This window comes from Raphanus sativus, chromosome 9 (assembly GCF_000801105.2).
Source record: "Raphanus sativus cultivar WK10039 chromosome 9, ASM80110v3, whole genome shotgun sequence".
Lineage (NCBI taxonomy): Eukaryota > Viridiplantae > Streptophyta > Magnoliopsida > Brassicales > Brassicaceae > Raphanus > Raphanus sativus.
In genome coordinates this window covers 11,990,099-12,011,678 of record NC_079519.1, presented here as the reverse complement: position 1 = coordinate 12,011,678, position 21,580 = coordinate 11,990,099, and the positions used below count along the sequence as shown (strand labels likewise).

Genomic DNA, 21,580 nt, shown 5'->3' with positions numbered 1-21,580 from the left:
CTCTCTTCTCATCTCTATATTGTTCTTAGCATCCATAGTTATATCATATAAGCGATGTTGACAACAAAATGGACGTTAGTAAGATTACTGCCAACTCTATACCATATTATTATAATCGAAACAAGTGTACCGAAACAGAGCATCTGCAATTAGTACATTTCATAGCTGACAAATTACAAGCGGAGGCAATCAATTCAAACTAACAACATTTTCATCCTCTTTGGTAAGTCTACACAGTTAGTATTTTTTTTTTTCCTTGGTAAGAGGTTTAGGAAATGTATGAAGGCAGTAGTCAAATAAAGCTCTCTCTGTCTTCACTCTTCAGGGGATATAATACATTGGATTTGGGAGTTTGAAAGATCGTTGAGACATGGAGGAACCCAACAAATCACTCCACTGATCACCTGAATTGCCTCTAATCCTATATCCCTCTTTCACCATCTCATCCCTCTTCTCAGATTTGTACAGCGTCGCCATTTTGTGCTGTTCATCTGGAGATCTGCAAGACCAAAAGAAAGAATTACCTAAGAAAAGTATACACAAAAGATTGCAATTGGGAAACAACAAAAGGATGTTCTCATCAAACAATCATCACAGACCAAAGAGTTACTAGATTAGTTTATTATATACCTGAGAATAAGCTTGTCCCAGTTCTGGAAACCAGCACTGATGAGGTTTTCAACAGTGACAAGCCTGTGGCTCTCTTTCCTCCCAGTAAGCAAGAAAATCTTGTACCCCAAATCAACCACTCTTTGGTAAAGCTTCAAGCTTGGTGCTATAGCTGGCGCCACTCCCCTCTCTACCCACTTATCAAACTCCGAGTGATCAAATACCTCCACCCTGCAAATTCAAAAGATTGAGAAAACCAAAACGAGACAATAATCAAAAAAATTTTGAAAGGAAGAGATTGTAGAAAACGTGTACCCGAAGGCATGGTCAATGTAATAGGGAAGATTGGACAAGAGAGTCTCGTCGATGTCGAAAACCCAAATATCTTTGCCGTCGTCATCGCCGGAGAACTCGAGGGTGCTAGCGAAGATGGAAGCCTCTTCAGAGACTCTCTCCAGATCGGTGGCGTAACCTCTGCCCATCACGTAGTCCTTGACGTACTCGGCGCACTCAGCCGGGATGGTGCTCCACGGTGCGAGATTGTTGGTCTCCGCCGCGAATCTCCAGCTCGTGCAGTACAGATTGACCTCTTCGCCGTCGACGATTTTCTTGTGTTCCGACGGGTACTGGAGAATCGACGGGAGGTACGGATCGGAAGTTTCGTCGGAAAACGCGGAGGAGAAGAAGGAAACCACAAGGAAAATCACGCAAATCTTCATCGGAGAGTCGCTGGGAAGTCCAATCAATTAGAAAAAAAAACACCAACTTTTTAGGGTTTTCGGGAAAACTGAAAGGTTTAGAAATCAAATTGAAATTTCGGAGAAATCTGAATCAAAATAATCGAGAAGGGAATGTAAAGTAATCTGTGAAAGGAATCAGAAGAAAATCGAAATCCAAAGAAAACAAAATACAAAGGATTGTAGTAATCGAATGGCGTAGGGAAGAAGAAACCTCGATATAATTTCTATGGAGTCTATGACAAATATATCCCTCTATATATCTTTCAAACAGAGGAAGGAAAATGGCAACTACGATTTTTTTTTCAAAAAAAAAAAGGCAACTACGACGGGAATGGCCGGTGACGTGAAACAAAAGCCAATATAAAAAAAAAATTCAAAAGACTAGATGTGGACCCACTGAACCATATGTGGTTTTTTTTTTTTGGTTTTCTGACAACGAAAATTTGTTATTTAATTGTCATTTTAAATTTAGGTCTACTGATAAATGTGCTCATGTTTGTTATTTTTTTTCTAAATTCTTTTGTATGAAAATATTATTATGCTATGTGATGATTTGTTAAGTAAAAGGACTTACAAATGACTACTCTACATTTTTGGAATAATTTATGATTTCAGTGTATTCAATTATTCAATTTTAAAATATAACAGATTTTTCACATTTCCTTATAAAATGTGGATAAGATCATAATCAAAACTTTTAATATTAAAACTGAACAGCAATGAAAACGGATACTTGCACGCACGCTAAGCTACGCGTGAATACAGCGTTAATACGAATTGATTGTTAAATAGTTTGAAGATGTTGATCCTTTTTAAATGTTATGACTCCATGTTTTTTTCCTTTGAAAAAAATAAATTCATGTTACATCAAACCTTACACAATCTACAATATAAAGAATTCAACATTTATGTAACATTTCGAGTTGTGATATGTGAAAAAAGCTTAATATAATTATTTGGCTACCTATGTCACCAAAGTTGACTTACCTTTTCTGTCACACATCCGTTTAGAACTCTAGAGTTAAGCGTGCTTGGACTGGAGTAGTGAAATGATGGGTGACCTATCGGAAAGTGATTCCCGATACCGTGTAAGTGAGACCAAAGCACGGAAAAAGGTCGGGTGGTGATTGTAGGATCAGTAAACAATGATTCTAGATCTTGAAAAATTAACAGACCGACCGTCGGACGGGATGGAGCCCATGGGCCGAGGGAGCGGGCGTAGGTGGCCCGTTACCCGTGGGCGGGTCGGGGCGTTACAATTTAAATCACTAAAATGAAGTTGTTTAAAATATAATTTGATGACATGGATTATTTGGTTTAACAGATTCATCGGATTGAATAAGAAAAAAAAAACAGATGCCACTAGCGGTGTATTTCACTTTCTTAAGATTTTTGATATTTTCATATTTTTAATTATTTAAAATAAATATTCTAATTAAAAATTAAATAATTTATTTTTATCTATTATACAAGAATTTATCATTTTAAATTTTCTATAATTGGATACAGAAAAATAATTATTAATTAATAAAATAAGATATAATGTTGGAAAACTATTTTAATGTGTAAAATTGGAATTTATGTTGAATGATGAGGCGGAAACAAATAACTTGAAGTGTTTAGAAAGTGTTAAATCTTGAAATCATGTACATAGATATAATTATTTCAAATAAATTAAAAAATAAATAGATAATTGTTTGTAGAATAAATGGTTATTACAAAAATAACTAAACTATTGATCGCAAAGTTTTTCATGTAAGACTTTTAATAGTTATTAATAATATATAAACATAGGCATTATAGAAATATAACACTAAATTAAATTACATTAAGTTATTGATTAATTTTGTTATAGAAACTTAAATATTTAATATAAAACTCACGTGAATGCAAAATCTAGTATATTATTAAATATGTATTTAGTGTGTCTATATATTATACACAAGTAGAACTAGGGTAAATCGAACAAATCATTAACTACATAAGTCGTTGGAGAGTCTATCATATTTCCTTAACAAAACATAACAAACACAAGATTAGAAGAATCTAATCGGATTGAGATGGAATATTTTATCCATTGATTAATCAAAATTACATGAAAATAATGTTAAACTCTATCTTCGAAAACACATGATCACGCAAAATAGAGATAGCAGCATGACAGCATCTTGCTTCACTTCATTTATCTTTATCTTCTAGCCCTCGAGACTGTAACCGCACCACAAATAAAACAGCTCAAACCCATGTTCTTTTGAATCTTGCGATACTTCATCCTTGGATAATCATGTACCAAATATGGTTATGGTCGTAGAGCCTGATAAACCGAAGGCGTGATCATGGATGAAGCTATTGGAAAATGAAATGATGTTGAACCAAAAAAAGAGAGCAAAAAAAGAAGCAATAAAAGGTTATAGAACAGCAGGGAGGGAGTTGTTATAGGCTACGCAGTTTCAGAAAGAGAAAACACCAAAACGACTGAAGAAATTGCCTTACTGATTACTACGTCTCCACTCAACAATGGCTGTATAAAGAGTGTGATTGGGCAAAAGGTTAATGTTTTGTAACGGCAAATTAGTCACCGGTGAGGTACGGTGGTCCTCCATCCATTCCTCAACGGCTCGTCGGTCATAAGTATAGCCATCAGCCGCAACACAAGGTTCACTCATAACATCCTGCAACACATAACAACATTTTTTTCTCTCTAAAATAACTTAACTACTATCGCAAGAAATAGGTGACGTAACTAACAAGTTATTTATTACCTTAAGTAAAGGGCATAAGAAATGGCTTGGAGGTTGCTCCGGCACAGAGGAAATCAAGTTTCTTGCTTTTTTTTTAGCTACATTTTTAAAGCTCTCCAATGCTGGAAGAATATGAGTTTCCAGATCAGGCCTGTCTTTAGCCCGGATCTCTGTACAAGAGAGGGCCAAAGCGGCTAGTGTACGGGTTTCATCCATTGGCCAATCACCAGCTTTTTTATCAAGAATCTTTATCAACTCATTGTTATCCATTGCTGTTTCTACTTTATACGTCAGTGCTATAGCCGGGAGAGCGGTAAGCAGCTGCAGAATGATAATTCCAAACGCATAGACGTCTGACTTGGGAGATAACCTTCCCGTTCGTTGATATTCAGGATCGATATAGCATAAGGTTCCCACGGGGCTTGTCTGTTTGTACATTGTGAATTGTGTTAATAAAGGATCGACTTTGATCATTGTGGAGAGACCCACGTCTCCTATTTTGCTGACAAAGTTGTGATCAAGCAAGATGTTGGCTGGTTTAAGATCACGGTGGATGATTGGTGTCGGCTTTGATTTGTGGAGGAAAACAAGCGCTGATGCCACTTCCCAAGCGATTCTGAACCGGACGGACCACGGGATTGGTTGACTATTGTTGACTTGGAATAGCCCATCTTCCAAGCTACCGTTTTCCATGTACTGGTAGACTAGAGCACCCTGCTCCGGACACGCGCCTAGAAGGAGAACCAAGTGTGGATGTCTGATTTTGCTCAAGATTTCGATCTTACATATACCAAAAATGTCAATATTTGATCATGAAAACTTCAATCAAGAAAAACGCTTAGGCTCTACATATATACCTCTTGATCGAATTGCTTGGATAGATTACTTTCCGGGGAATGCAAAATTTTGACAGCGGCGATTGTATGACGGAGATTGCATTTGTAAACAGCCCCATAAGCCCCCTTTCCAATCTTTAAATCTTCAGAGAATGATGAAGTTGCGGTTTTGATTTCTTCCCAAGTGAACTCTTGGTATTGCAGCTTGGGAGCCACAAGGGAACTTTCTTTAAGCTTCTCCTTCTCTTTGTATTCTCTTCTCATCTGCTCAAACTTCTGTTTTTCCTTTTCTTCTAACCCCTTTGTCACATGTTCCTTAAGCGTTAACTCTTCAAACTCATGAAGCTCATTCAGCTGACACATAAAGTGGCAAACAAAGCAACAGTTAAGAAGCTTCATCAAATACAAGCTATCCGGTTATTTATAGAAGCTGACCTTGCGAGAAGCATCCAAGGTTTCTACATGAGCCATTGGATACATTTCTTGAGCCTGTCTAAGTTCATCTCTCAACTTTCTAATTTTGTCGAGCGTGTCCTGAAATCAATGAAAAGAACCTCTGATTTCCAAATGCTTTCGATTTGGCAAAAGGGTTCTAATGAAACCTTACCTGTTTGGCTGTGAAATAATCTTGTCCTTGACTAACATTTTCGTTGCTAGAGCTAGACATATAACTCCGAGGAGGATTCCAAGAGATGGTACGCGATGTTTCAGGGCTACTTCTCTTGCTAACTTCATCCGAAAACATGTTTGTAGTTCCGTATGAGTCAACAGAGCTAGCTTCCATACGAACAGAAACCCCTCTTCCTGTTGTCGGGAGATGTTGCAATCTCTTATTATTGGACATAGCAAAAGATTTCGATTTGAGTGTTGCATCTAAAAAAAAATATACAAAAGGAAAGTTAGACTCATACATCAGTTTCTAGTTAATTATTTGATGAAAGCTCCAAACCTGAGATATGTCTTGAACCAGAAGAACAGCTAGATGTATCAGTTCTCTCACTACCGGAATCTCTTATAGTTTCACTGATCTCCCCATCTGACATTGATTTATTTTTCGAAAGAATGTAGACTCCTTTTGATACAACATAAACTGTACAAAGTTCTGACACATGGGCTGATATTTTCGCGGTAACATCACGATTCCTGTAAATGTAATAGTGTCTCAACGTATAAACTCATGTGAGAAAAACTCTGTTCAATCACATATATAAATCAAACAAAAAAAAAGCATAACGTTTCAAGCCGTACCCGTACAAGCCCACATGAGACGAGCGTCCAATGACAAGCCTGCTTATCAAGTGCTGATTAACTTCTCTGGTAATCGCAACTGCAACACTATTTGATTCAAGCACTTGAAGTTCTACATCAACCTGTGTTAAGCAGATTCAATTAAAATCTTTAGCTACAAGATTTTTATTTTATTTTTTGAACAAAGGTTCGGGCGGAAGACCAATAAACACAAAAAAAAAAAAAAGAAAACCAAAACCTTTTTCCGCTCGCACATCTTCTTGTAAGGTTTAAGAAGAGTTTCTTTCGTCTCCTCCATCAGTTGTCGTCTATAAGTAGCCGCCACATCTTCTGGTGCCTCAGAGATAGAGACTGTCCTTCCCGCTTTGGAAGGAAGCATAAACAGGTATCAAGCTACTAAGAAGTTAACTTACATAAAGTCTAAGTCAGGTGGAGAGGAAGCCTTTGGAACTTACAAGGTGTAGGTACAGAAGTAATCTTTGGATAGACATGAATCAGCTTGAACACAACGTTTTTGTCAGAAGAAAACTTTTTGAGCGCCCACTTAACTACATTCTTGCTTTTGGTGCTCCCACTAATAGCTATCGCAATGGTCAGCGCCTGAGAAGGAGAGGCTAGATCAGATCCGGCCTTCTTAGGAAGCTGGCGCAGGGAATTGGTTTCCAGATTCGACTTTTTGAAAAAGTAGTCCATTTATTTCTGAAATAGTAAGCTGACCTTGAAGCCTCTCTAATGTTAAATTCAGCTCTGTGTTTCTGCAACGGTTCCAGTCTGTCTCAAAGCCATATAGGGAAATAAAATCATAACCCTAAAAGTTGCAATCAAGGAGCAGTAGAAAAATTAATATCACACCTGCTGAATAAAGAATGGACAAGACTGTGATTTCTAACAGATCGAGAATGGATCAAAGAGATGCTTTGGTATTATGAGGCAATGATCACAAAACTTACATTCTAAAGTCAATGTTGATTGACAAGTGACAACTAGACAAATTCAACTGGAGAGAAATTTGCAAAAGACTGAAAACTTGAATCAAGTCTAATAGGTGGGAATCATTCAAAACATGGAACGTATGATTTGAGAACATAAAGAATTGGAATTTACTATAAACCCATCAAGATCATATTATCTCTATTAAACCTGGAAAAAATCACAACTTTGGCCTCTACCTGATCAATAAAAGGTGTAGCTTTAATGCTTGTGCAGAAACTCGAACACAAAGAGAAAAAGTTGTGGCAGACTCTGTGATTTTGGAATCTCCTATTCTCTTAAAGAGCAGCCACGTTCTTGCTACTAATTTCAGAGACAATCAAGTCCTTTGAATACACCATAGAATCTTATAAAGCTTCATTAAATTATTATTATTTTATTACTATAAAATCAGACAACGAAGTAATGACTTATGATCATCGTTGAAGGATCACTCTTGATTTTTACTACTCTCTTGCTCAAGAAGAATTTTCCTTCGTATTACCAAAGAGACAGAAAAGAAACTCTTAAATTAGTTATCAAATTATTATTGTTGTTGTGAAAAGCCCTTTCTCCAAAGCTCTTAAATTAGTTATCAAATTATTATTGTTGTGAAAAGCCCTTTCTCCAAAAAATATATATTATTGTTTTGTTTTTTTTGCTTTTTTATATTATTGTTTTGTTTAAGAGGTTTTATTTCTCTAAAAAAGAAGGCTTCTAGTTTTTTAGTTGTGGTCTTATAAAGCTTTAAATTTAGCTAAGTATAAAATATTTAGCAAATAGATCATTTTGGATATTTGAGTTTGAATTTGAAATTGATTTTGTTAGTTGGACAATATGTCCATTAACTTAATATTCAAATTTTATTTGTGATAATTTTTTATATTTTGTTTAAAGCATAAAAATGCAAACCCATAAAAATAATTCATTGGCTTTGAATTGATTTGGTCAAAAAAGCAATAATTATTTTTGTCAACATGAATGAGTCATGGAGAATCAATTTCCATTACTGCAATTCAATACAAACGTTGACTCACTCCATTATGTAACGTAACGTTAAACTTTTTGAAGTTATATAAATATACGTGAAAGCTCATTAGAAAAACACATAGATAGAGATCATTTGTTCAACAATTCCTCATATTATTTTTTTCTTTTTCTCTTTGATAATTTTCTTGAGTCTAAGAGTATACACAAAATTAATTTCGTCAGGCTTCTGATAGAATGACGCAAATCAGAAAATTATTTGCAGTTGTATCGTATGACTCATTACGTTATCGAATTGTTACACTACGAGACGTATTTTGAGTTAAGGAAAAATATAATATCTCGCCTCTGCAGTTGTATCATCTTTCTTTTCTTAAACTTTTGATATAATCTTATCAATATTTATTTACAATATTAAGTTCTCCGTAGTTTATAAAATACGGTTTTATCAGTCTTAACTCAAAATATATGTTTATTGCTTTGCACTAACCGGACTGATTATTGTAAAAAGAATTTTTTTGTAAGAACAGGTTGATCGATTCTCGGAAAAAGATGCCGGAATCAGATCTATAGGATTATTTAAAAATAATCATTATTCAATCCTAATTCTTTAAAATTTTATTTGTATTTTCCTACTAACAAAAACTGATTATTTTGTGAAGTGTTTTGTTACGAAAACATGAATTAAAGAATTCAAGGGTGATGGAAAACAAATTCTTCTGATTTTCTGAAACAAGTTTCAGATTATCTAAAATGTGATTTTCTGAGAATGAAATACATTTTAAAGAAAATTATAACAATTTTCGAAATTGTTTTTATTATTTATTTAAATTTAAAGGAGTTGTAGATTAACCTTCTAAGCTCTTAAGAAATGTTAAATGTAAATATGTATGTTTTTGAGCTATCTCAAGAAATGTGGGGGAAGCTTTGCTTACCATATTAAGTAATTGGCAAGAGGCCAAATGAACTTTGTGATAGTTATCAAAGTATGATTAAAACAAAAAAAAACTAGTGTTATACACTGAGTTTTATGTATAATGTTGATTGTATCTTGAAAAAAAAAGATGACAAAAATCATTAGACAATTGATCTCGACTAATCTCAAGAGATTATATTCACTATGATGACAACCTAGGATCCTGTTATTAAAGGTGTGTCATGAGATCAAATTGTAATATTATCAAGAGGAATGGGTTTAGCCTATGAACTAAGATGAGGTTTGGCGGTAACTCTACTTATCAGATTGGAAATCGCAAGAAATAGGTTCAAGGAGACAACTAAGTCAAACTAAATATGCACAAAGCACTGTAAGACTTCGGTCTATACCCAGTTCCTAGGATGATTAAACAGTGTTACATGTAAGGAATAGAGGATAATCATTTGTTTTTAATGATTTGTGCCAATTGTTTTGAGATATGAATGGAGTAGTACATGATACTCCTCTAAACAAAACTAATGGCAAATCACCTTGTGAGTGTGAAATGGAGTTGTTTCTAAGAGAATAAAATGGCTATATTCTCTAAAGTTCACTCGTGATTACCAGGAATATTTACGGCTAAAATGAACACAATAGAGAAATTGGTTTTGTGAGAGAATGAAAACTGTGTTTTGGCCATTGTCTAGATTTACACCCAAGCCCGGGAGGTTCAAGACATCATGGCCACCTCTTGGCCGAGTAAATCCGATATTAATTAATAATGACTGGTTCAAGGCTGAAAAATTGTTACCAACTCATGCAGTGGATTTTTCGTTTATACTCTCAAAAGTCCTTTTTTTTCTTTTAAGTCTTATAGAGTTATTTCTATTCATGTGAGGGATTGTTGGAACTCATTTTTGATAAAGTGGTGTGGACCATTTTTCTGATGGGTTTTTCAACGGAGACGTCTGTCGGAAAAACCGGAACTTGGGCACGATGTAATCGTCACTATGAACACTATGAGTTAGTGTATTTGTTGGTCAAAATCAGAGTTGTGTTGAATGAGAAATGAAGGTCCAAAATAAGTGTTATCGAAAGCTTATAAAACTTTAAATTTAGCTAAGTATAAAATATTTACAAATAGATTACTTTGGATATTTGGGTTTGAATTTGAAATTGATTTTGTTAGTTGGACAATATGTCCATTAACTTAATATTCAAATTTTATTTTTCATAATTTTTTATGTTTTGTTTAAACCATAAAAATGCAAACCCATAAAAATAATTCATTGGCTTTGAATTGATTTGGTCAAAAAAGCAATAATTATTTTTGTCAACATGAATGAGTCACGGAGAATCAATTTCCATTACTGCAATTCAATACAAACGTTTACTCACTCCATTATGTAACATAACGTTAAACTTTTTGAAGTTATATAAATATACGTGAAAGCTCATTAGAAAAACACATCGATTGAGATCATTTGTTCAACAATTCCTCATATTATTTTTTCTCTTTCTCTTTGATAATTTTTCTTGAGGATTCTGATAGAATTACACAAATCAGAAGATTATTTACAGTTGTATTCTGTGATTTATTACGTTATCAAACCGTCGCACTACATGACGTATCTATCTATATTATTAAAGTTGAAGTACACAATTAGATTGTTTGGAAACAATGATAGTAGAATAAATAAAATATGTTTGGAAACATGGATAGTAGAATAAATGAGATATGTTTGGAAACATGGATAGTAGAGATGTGTATTTTCTTTTATTTACACATTTAACCATTGTATTTTCAATAAATTAATAACAAATAAGAATTGTTTAGAAACATGAATAACATTTTTTTTTTTGAACGTCTGGATTGATATTAATCAAGATGGTTTGAAACAAATACAAAGGCAATGCCTTCTACCTCAAGGTAGTGAAAAAATGAAGACAACCCTACTCTAAATAAGAGCCAAATGTTGCTTCAATGTTGTTCTCTTGCTATTCTATCATGTAGCCAAGAGGGACCTCCCATGGCTAAGTAAGATTGGAATCGACCATCTTGCAAGACGCTTCGTGCAATGTCACGAGCAATACCATTTGCTGCTACCTTCTCACTGTCAAAAGTGATCAACTGAAACTTCTCTTGTAGCCTCATTACTTGTTGTAGCAGACCTCTGTGCCGCGGCCACTTCAAAGGAGATTTAATAGCTTCTATAACCTCTGTATAATCTGAAGAGATAGTCACCCTTGAGAATCTTAAGTCACTCAGACTAGTCATGGCAGATATTATGCATTTCAGCTCAGCTATGAAACGATTAGGAGCGTGGACTAAGGCATCCCGAGCATGGTGAGACACGTTCCCGTCCTGGTCCCTTGTGATCCAAGCTATCCCGCTATGAAGGTGAGCATTTCTCCAATTTGCATGAACGTTACACTTGATGACACCATTCTCTGGAGGGTACCATCTTTCACCTTGTTGCAGACTACTCGATACCGTCGCCGTTAAGTTGGAGAGAGTATTTAGTTGAAACCATTGATCCACCTCTTCTTTCATGTCTCCAATGAGTTTCGTCCTTGATATTTGCGTGTCAGCATATAGGATGGAGTTCCTGTTTTTCCAAATCAGCCACATCACCCAAGGAATTAAACGAACGAGAGCTTGCTCTTTACTCTTGTCTTCCATTAAGTTCAGGACGACTGCAATGTTCTCTTCAAGAGTTTGTTGAGGAGCTGTTGCGTGTAGAGGTAGTCCGATGTCAGCCCAAATACTAATGGCTTCTGAACATTGAAACAAAACATGATTTATGGTTTCTTGACCATTATTGCACAGTTTGCATCTAGTTTCCACCTCTAAACCTTTGGAAGACAAGCGATCAGCTACCGCTAAAGCCCCTGAAACCGCTCTCCACAGGAACATACGGATCTTAGGAAGTGTAGGGATTTTCCATATCCTTTTCTTGATGTCATTACGACTCTGTTCCTCAGAGGAGACCAGACCAGATGTTGTAGCTTTAGCCGAAGCAAGTAATTCATAACCACCCTTAACAGAATAGGCTCCATGTCTTGAAAATGCCCATATAAAGCAGTCAGCATCTGCGCTCGGCGTCATTTGTCTGATCCGCAAGACCTCATTAGGTGGGAAGAGCTCTGTTAAGACGTCATCATTCCACTCCCCTGAGTTTGTAAGTAAAGATGAGACCTTTAAGTTGACATCTATGAGTACTTGACGATTAACAGGTCGCCTTGGAACCTCATCCATGATCCATTTCTCACACCAAACTGAGGTCGATCTCCCATTGCCAATAGACTTAACTAGCCCCTTCATCAGCAACTCTCTCCCAAATAGGATGCTTCGCCAGGCATATGAAGGGCGGTATCCCTTCCCACACTCCAAAAACTCTTTGTTGGCGTAGTACCTTCCTTTATATATTTGTGCTAGTAGGCTTTGCGGTTCATTGAGTAGCTTCCAAGCTTGTTTTGCCAATAAGGCCTGATTAAAATCCTCAATATCCCTGAAACCTAAGCCACCAAGGTCCTTAGGTAAGCACAATTTTGGCCAGGAAACCCAATGAATCTTCCTCTTGTCACCACTTTCATTCCACCAGAAGGCGGACATAGCGCTCATGATCTTTTGGCAGTGATGCTTAGTTAGCCTAAAGCAGGACATAGCATAGACAGGTAGGGCCATAGCAACAGACTTGAGTAGCACCTCTTTTCCCCCTAAAGAAAGCATTTTAGCGTACCATCCACTGAACCTTTTGCCAAGCTTCTCGCCAATGAAAGCTAGTAGTTTCTGTTTCGAGCCGCTGAAACACTCAGGAAGTCCTAGATATGTCCCTGCTCCACCCTCATTCTCTATCTCTAGCAACTCTGCTATCAGTCGTCTCATCATAGGATCAATTTCAACTCCAAAAGTGACAGACGACTTCTGGAAATTGATTACCTGACCTGATGCTTTACCGTATAACTCTAAGCAATGTAGGAAATTTGAGCATTCTTTTAATGTAGCTTTGCAAAGGAACAAACTGTCATCTGCGAACAAAAGATGTTGTATGGCAGGACAGTGTTTTGTTAACTTCATGCCCGTGATGTTTCCTTCTAACTCAGCTCTGTTCATAACGTGAACCAATGCCTCTGCGCATAGTATAAAGAGAAAGGGAGAAAGTGGGTCTCCTTGGCGAATGCCCCTTTCAGGTGTGATCTTCCCATATGTCACTATATTTACAATTATTTTTATTTACAATTCTTTATGGTGAAAATAAAAACACAAGCTGAAATATAAATAGAATATCATATAAAAAAACTTACGTAGCTTTTATTTAAGGAAATAATTTAAGACTACTAATTAATATGATAATTAGTTTAATAAAAAGTATAATATATATTTATATAGACCAACATATTTTTCTAAGGATTTCTGAGAATCATCCTAGTGATAACACGTGGCTACAAAACATGTTGTAATGTTCCAGGATTAATATATAGGGGATTTTATTTTATGGGTTTATACGTTACTTGGAGGAGTTAGTGGGGACGGCTAGAAAATGTAAGATAGGTGCTTATTAGGGTATATAGAGCAGTTCTGTATTTAGGGTCAGTCTATATATATTGGTATGGACCGTATGGTATAAACTGGTACATAAGTTATCTCATCACTGGTTCAAGATTTGCTGTATGCTTTAGTTTAGTTTTGTCTATAAAACCACGTTTGTACATTATTTTATCAGAGCAAAATATCTCTTTTTCTAGCTAACAAACTTTTTCGAGAAATTTAACTGTCGAATTTTCGATCATCGTGTTCCATCTCTCATATCATCGTCTTCCGCCTCTTATATCATCGTTTTTCTTGCTCCGATCATCAGTTTCCTGTGCGATTTTTTCTTGAATCGATTATCAGGAAAAACACAGATGCAAATCGAAGTATCGCTCTGTTCCTCCTCAATCATCAATAGTCGGCTTCTCCTAAGTCTCCTCAGCTTTCCGGTGACAACTCTCAGGGTAATCGAATTCCAAATACCTCCGATTTGCCGAATTTCGTCACAGGTGAAAGATCTTCACTCGGAGATTACCAATATGGTTCAGCTCGTTTCTCTAATCATTTTGAGGTGTCAATTAGTCCTGATAACATCCACACTCCATACTTATCTTCATAACTCTGATCATCCAGGACTAGTTTTGGTATCAGAACCATTAGATGGAAACAACTATGGAATATGTCTTGTTGCTATGACTAGTAGCTTATAAGTTAAGAATAAACTAGTTTTTTGGATGGATCTATAGTCAAACCGCCGGAAGAAGATCAGTATTTCAAATCTGGTGTTGATGTAACAGAATGCTCAAATCTTGGTTGTTAAATAGCGTTTCTGAGAAGATCTATAGGAGCATCATGTACATCAAGCAAGCTTCTGATACCTGGAATGATCTACATACTCGATTTCACAAATAAAACCTTCCTCGTCGTCTACAAGATGCATCACCAGATTCATTCTCTTCATCAAGGCAGTTTGGATCTTTCATCGGCCTATCACACTCAAACACTGGCACTTTGGGAAGAGCTAACCAATGTTCAACCGCCTGGAAAAACTGTTGAAGACCTCTTGGGTGAAAAGGAGACTAATAGAGTCATTGATTTTGTATGGGACTCAATGAGAACTATGAGAACATTCACAGTCGTATTCTCATGAATAAAAATATTCCTTCTCTCTTTGAAGTTTATAACATCCTTGATCAAGAAGCTAGCCAAATAGATGCTCATTCGACTTCAACAGATATCACTGCTGCAGCATTTCAAGTTTTTCATAATAAATATTCTACCAAATCTTCTCAGTCTGGTGGTTCTTACTCAGGAAACAGTCTAAGTGTTGGACAATCAACGGGGGCAGTATTCTGGAAATGTTCAGCCTGGTGGATATATTCGGAAGGATCATCCATATTGCACTCATTGTCATCGCATTGGTCATTTGATGGATAAGTGTACAAGAAATATGGTTATCCCACAGTTCCAAACCAAATCAAAGGAATGACAAAGTTGTCTGTGCTTCTATATCTGCAAATGTGGCAGTCTCTGAAGTATTTGCAAATAATTTTTCTCCTGAGCAGATACAACAACTGGTTTCCTTTCTCAATAGTAAAAGTCAGTAACTATTGTATATACAGTTAAGTTGACGAAAAATATAAATAAAAACAATCACACTTGTTTATTGACAGTAATTTTATGGTAAAAAAAATTAACAATTATTTTATCTATTTTATATGGTAAATAATTAAATTTAAATAATATTAACATAATATATTATATTTTTAAGATGCCTATCATACTAAATAGGGATTTATACTCATATTTTTTTCTTATCATTTTTATTTTCTTAAAAACTCCATAACAGAATTTTGATGTGATACTTTTACAAATATTAGTAATTTATAATCATTAAAAATTCAATTCAAGTTTTGAAATTAAAATATTAAGTTCTTAATACTTATTCAAATCAAATTTTGATATTAAAAGATTATGTACTTTTATATGGTATATAGTTTAATTAATGATATTAAATAGATACATTTTTAATTTTAAAATCTATTAAATGAGATTTTCTATTCATATATTTTATTATCATTTGTATCTTGTTATAACAAAAACAATTAAACCACTTACAGCAATTTTTTTCAAGTGAGACTTTTAACAATTATTAATAATATAAACATAGGAATTATAGAAATATAACACTAAATTAGATTACATTAAGTTATTGATTAATTTTGTTATAAAAACTTTAATATTTAATATAAACTCACACAAATGTGTGGATCAAGATCTAGCATATTATTATATATGTATTTAGTGTATATACACACGTACAACTAGGGTAAACCGAACAAATCATTAACTACATAAGTTGTTAGAGAGTCTATCATATTTCCTTAACAAAACAAACACAAGATTAGAAGAATCTAATCGGATTGAGATGGAATATTTTATCCATCGATTAATCAAAATTACATGAAAATGATGTTCAACTATCTTCGAAAACACATGATCACGCAAAATAGATAGCAGCATGCCATCATCTTGCTTCACTTCATTTATCTTTATCTTCTAGCCCTTGAGACTGTAACCACACCACAAATAAAACAGCTCAAACCCATGTTCTTTTGAATCTTGCGATACTTCATCCTTGGATAATCATGTACCAAATATGGTTATGGTCGATTTGTTAGAGCCTGATAAACCGAAGGTGTGATCATGGATGAAGCTATTGGAGAAATGAAATGATGTTGAACCAAAAAGAGAGCAAAATTAAAAAGAAGCAATAAAAGGTTATAGAACAGCAGGCAGGGAGTTGTTATAGGCTATATACGGTACGCAGTTTCAGAAAGAGAAAACACCAAAACGGCTGAAGAAATTGTCTTACTGATTACTACGTCTCCATTCAACAATGGCTGCATAAAGAGTGTGATTAGGTAAAAGGTTAATGTTTTGTAACGGCAAATTAGTCACAGGCGAAATACGGTGGTCCTCCATCCATTCCTCTATGGCTCGTCGGTCATAAGTATAGCCATCAGCCGCAACACATGGCTCATTCATTACATCCTGCAACACATGCAAAAATTCGTCTCTCTGAGCTAACCTAACTCTCCTCTCGCAAGAAATATGTGACGTAATGAACAAGTTATAACCTTAAGTAATGGGCAGAGGAAATGAGTTGGAGGTTCCTTTGGAACAGAGGAACTCAAGTTTTCAGTTACCTTGTTCAAGCTCTCTAACATTGGAAGAATCTGAGTTTCAAGATCAGGCCTGTCTTTAGCACGGATCTCTGTACAAGAGAGGGCTAAAGAGGCTAATTTAAGGGTTTCTTGCATTGGCCAATCACCAGCTTTTTTATCAAGAATGTTTATCAACTCATTGTTCTCCATCGCTGTTTCTACTTTATACGTCAGTGCTATAGCCGGAAGAGCGGTAAGAAGCTGCATAATGATCATTCCAAACGCATATACGTCTGATCTGGGAGATAACATCCCGGTTCGTTGATACTCAGGATCGATATAGCATAACGTTCCCACAGGGCTTGTCTGTTTATACATTGTGAACTTGGTTGATAAAGGGTCGACTTGGATCATTGTGGAGAGACCCACGTCCCCTACTTTGCTGACAAAGTTGTGATCAAGCAAGATGTTGGCTGGTTTAAGATCACGGTGGATGATTGGAGTCGGTTTTGACTTGTGGAGGAAAACAAGGGCTGATGCGACCTCCCAAGCGATTCTAAACCGGACGAACCATGGGATTGGTGGAGTGTTGTTAACCTGAAACAGTCTATCTTCCAAGCTACCGTTTTTCATGTACTCGTAGGCTAGAGCACCGTGCTCGGGACACGCGCCTAGAAGTAGAACCAAGTGTGGATGCCTGATCTTGCTCAATATTTCCAACTAATAGAAAATAAAAATGTCACATCATTTTTAAAGAACACATGAAAAAAAGAAATACGTTTGGGTTTTGTAGGTACCTCTTGATCGAATTGTTTGGAAAGATTACTTTCAGCAGAATGCAAAACTTTGACAGCAGCGATAGTATGATGCAGATTGCATTTGTAAACATCCCCGTAAGCTCCCGTTCCAATCTTTAGATCTTCAGAGAACGATGATGTTGCGGTAATGATCTCTTCCCACGTGAACTCCTGGTATTGCAGCTTAGGAGCCGCCACAAGGGAACTCTTGTCTTTCTCTTTGGCTTCACTAGTTGATTTCATCTCGGCTTCTCTTCTCTGACACACATAAAAGGGTTGCAAATATATTAAACACAAACCCATAGCTACAAATTTACAATTATTTATAGAAGCGGACCTTGCGTGAATCATCCAAGGCTTCTACTTGAGCCATTGCATACATTTCTTGAGCCTGTCTAAGTTCATCTCTCAACTTTGTAATTTTGTCGAGCGTGTCCTGAGATCAATGAAAAGAACCTCTCAGTTCTAAATTCTTTTGATTTCGCAAAAGGGTTCTAAGGAATCCTCACCTGTTTGCTTGTGAAATAATCATCATCACCTTGAGTAACATTTTCGTTGCTAGACATATAACTCCGAGGAGGATTCCAAGAGATGGTACGCGATGTTTCAGGGCTACTTCTCTTGCTTACTTCCTCTCCAGCTTCCGAAAACATACTTGTAGTTTTGTATGAGTCAACAGAACTAGTTTCCATACAAACAGAAACCCCTCTTACTATTGTCGGGAGATGTTGCAATCTCTTGCCGGACATAGCAAGAGATTTGGATTTCAGTGCATTTGACATTGCATCTAAAGAATGTACAAAAAAAAATATTAGACTCATGAATATCATACATTACTTTCTAGTTAAATATTGATGAAGGCTCCAAACCTGAGATTTGTCCTGAACCAGAAGAACAGCTAGATGTATCGGTTATATCACTACCAGAATCAATTATAGTTTCATTCATCTCCGCATCTGACGTTGACTTTTTTGAAAGAATGTAGACTCCTTTTGAGACAACATAGACTGTGCAAAGGTTTGACACATAGGCTGCTATTTTCGCGGTAACATCACGGTTTCTGTATATGGAAATATTGTCTCTCAACGCATAAACTCATCAAGAACTTCAATCACATACATATAACTAAACCAATAAACATAAAAGTTTCAAGCCGTACCCATACAAGCCAACATGAGATGAGCGTCCAACGACAAGCCTGCTTATCAAATGCTTACTAACCTCTCTGGTTATCGCCACTGCAACGCTATTTGATTCAAGAACTTGAAGTTCTACAGCAACCTATGTGAACAAGATTTTTTTTTTTTTTTTGTAAAAAAAAAATCTTTAAATAGCTGTGTAACATATTTGATAATACGACCAAGAGAGACAAACCTTTTTCCGCTCGCACATATTTTTATAAGGTTTAAGAAGAGTTTCTTTCGTCTCATCCATCACTTGTCGTCTATAAGTAGCTGCCACATCTTCTGGTGCCTCAGAGATAGAGACTATCTTTCCAGCTTAGGAAGAAAGCATAAACCGGTCGGTATCAGGCTATTAAGTAAGTCTCAGGTAGAGAAGATCATATATTTTGAACTTACAAGGTGTAGGTACAGAAGTAATCTTTAAATGGACATGAATCACCCTAAAGACGACGTTTTTGTCAGAAGAGAACTTTTTAAGCGCCCACTTAACTATCTTCTTGCTTTTGCTGCTCCCACTAATAGCTATCGCAATGGTCATCGATGATTGAGACGGAGACGCAATATCAGAGCAGGCCTTCGTAGGAAGCCTGTCAATGACCGGCTTTGGTTCCACAAACGACCTTTTGAAAAAAAAGTTCATTTAAGCTGCTTGGCTTTCCTCCAACCAAATGAGATACTAAACTGTATCCAAAAGCCATTTAGGGAGATCAAATCAAGATCCTTGAGTCAAACCAAAATGAGGAAACCAAGGAACAGTAGACAAAATGATATCACATGAATGAAATAATGACTGTAAAGCTTTTGACAAGATGGTGATTCAAACAGATAGAGCATGGATCAAAAACATGCTTTGGTATCACAGAGTTACATTTCAAAAGTCTACTTTCATGAACAACTAGACAACGCAACTGGAGACAAATTTGCAAGACTTGCAACTTGAATCAAGCCTGATAACTCGTAAACATTTTTAAACACGAAATGTATGATCGGAGCACAAATAGATTTCAAATTTACGAAGAACTCATCAAAAATCATATACTCTAATACACCTGGAAAGGAATCACAAGTTTTACCTACCTGATCAATAAAAGATGTAGCTGTAATGCTCGTACGTAATGAGAAGAAGTTGTTGCAGACACTCTCAGTTTGACATTTTGAAAATAAGCGATTGAACCTTGTATTCTCACAGAGGCAACGCAAAGAGAAGCCACATTCGTGTTCCAAGTTTCAGAGACAATGTAGTCCTGTAAATAAACCATTGATAGTCTTATAAAGTTTCTATATTAGTATTAATATAAAAGAAGACAACTAAGCAACGACTCATGATAATCGTTGAAGGATCACTCTTGAATCTTGATAGTTAGTAGTTACTACACCCTGTCTTTCTTGCTCCCGCAAGAATTTTCCTTTCATTAATTAGTTATCAAATTATTATTGTTTTCTACAACTTCAAGGGGTTTTATCTCATTAACCGGTCATATTGTCAGCAGGAAAATGAGTTTATTTTATTTTAATATTTTTATGCATTCCTCGACAATCTTATGAAGGGGCAATTTGCTTACCTTAACAAGTTTTAGGTTTGGAAAGTGTCTCTTCTAAAAGCTAATTTCCTTTTTTTTTTTCGTGAAAAGCCAGAAGGATCTTTCATAATATGAATAGGATGTATCAAATCTTTTAAATTTTATAAATGATACAAATTACCTAGTCTAAAAATATACATCGTTTCACACCCTTATGATGTCATGCTGTTCCATGTATAATATTCTCAGTATTGCTAGGGAGTAAATTGGATGAAAATATTCTATACGAAATAGTAGATATATTATTTTATAAGTTTTTTGTGTCGGTTGGAAGAATCTGCTGTGGACGGCTAGAGAATGTAGGGTAGGTGGGGCGGTTGCAAGATTGTTCTGAAAAAAAAAAGATTGTTTTGGCATGGACATGAAACCATTTTCTGGGAACTATAGTTTAGTTTGAGTATATTACCACCGATTGTGTTCCAAAAAGATTATCACTAATTATGATGGAACATGCTACACCTCCTCTGGCCACACGCCGCGTGTTCATCCTATGTCCTCGTCTCATCATTCAGGTAGCCAAACGCCGTTTTTCAGTTTGGAGTTTTTTGGCTAATTTCTTATCATTTTTTATCAAATAAGGTAAATTTTTAAAAATTTGTATTAGAATTAGAAGTAAATACCTTAAATGTCGTAAACGAAAATAAAATAGTTTCATGGAACTCTTAATTATTTTATTTCAAGTTCAAAATATCAGTTCATTATTGTTTTAAAAACATTGCCCTCCTATCCATACAAATATTTTTTACTTCAGTCACAAAATAAGATATGACTATAAATATTCATCAATAACGCTCATACCATCTACTTACAACTTGAAATGACAAACATTCTCATCAATCCGTACTAACAACTTAAACAGTTTTCATTCTTATATTTAAGGTATGACTGATTTCTTCGTTACCATCCGCAAACACAGTTTTTTTGCAGTTAATAGCGGTTGTTGGCATATTATAACATACATAGAAATGCTATAAATCGTTTCAAACTGCTATAAATCTTTTAAATTCAAAAGCTAGTTCCACACTCTTGCCAAGAAATTTCTTTCTTTTCAGTTATTTTCTTCTTTAGCTTTAAATAAAGTCAAAGACTTAGATGACAATGTTTAACATGTTCCTCTCAGTTTTGTTAACTGAAGTGAATAAACAGACTTCAATAATGGTGGACATCAATCAGTTGCACAACCGAACCCCTTGAATGATACAAGGGGTTGTGCCAACCAATACTCGACAAAGTGTTGCCAAATATAAAAAATAAAAGAACAAATGAAAATAG

General features: G+C 35.6%; 2 protein-coding genes and 1 pseudogene across 3 annotated transcripts; all 3 read right to left on the bottom strand.

Moving 5' to 3' along the window:
• Positions 1-93: 93 nt before the first annotated feature.
• Positions 94-1,596, bottom strand: LOC108825954 (acid phosphatase 1). Its single transcript, XM_018599320.2, has 3 exons — positions 925-1,596; positions 631-840; positions 94-499 (listed from the first exon to the last, which is right to left on the bottom strand). Exons 1-3 carry the CDS (start codon positions 1,326-1,328, stop codon positions 322-324), a joined length of 792 nt encoding a protein of 263 aa, XP_018454822.2. The 5' UTR covers positions 1,329-1,596; the 3' UTR covers positions 94-321.
• A 1,748-nt stretch (positions 1,597-3,344) lies between these two features.
• LOC108826791 (putative U-box domain-containing protein 53) lies at positions 3,345-7,652 on the bottom strand. 2 transcript variants are annotated; one of them, XM_056994375.1, is made up of 11 exons: positions 7,344-7,652; positions 6,630-6,945; positions 6,413-6,537; positions 6,175-6,296; positions 5,876-6,069; positions 5,534-5,799; positions 5,362-5,460; positions 4,948-5,280; positions 4,112-4,870; positions 3,843-4,021; positions 3,345-3,663 (listed from the first exon to the last, which is right to left on the bottom strand). In XM_056994375.1, the coding sequence occupies exons 2-11, from the start codon at positions 6,865-6,867 to the stop codon at positions 3,618-3,620; spliced, it is 2,361 nt and encodes a 786-aa protein (XP_056850355.1). In that variant the 5' UTR covers positions 6,868-6,945; positions 7,344-7,652; the 3' UTR covers positions 3,345-3,617. The 2 variants fall into 2 exon arrangements, with proteins under 2 accessions (XP_056850355.1, XP_056850356.1); XM_056994376.1 differs by having other exon boundaries at positions 3,345-4,021.
• An 8,292-nt stretch (positions 7,653-15,944) lies between these two features.
• LOC108826858 (putative U-box domain-containing protein 53) lies at positions 15,945-19,368 on the bottom strand (annotated as a pseudogene).
• Between the last annotated feature and the right edge of the window lie 2,212 nt (positions 19,369-21,580).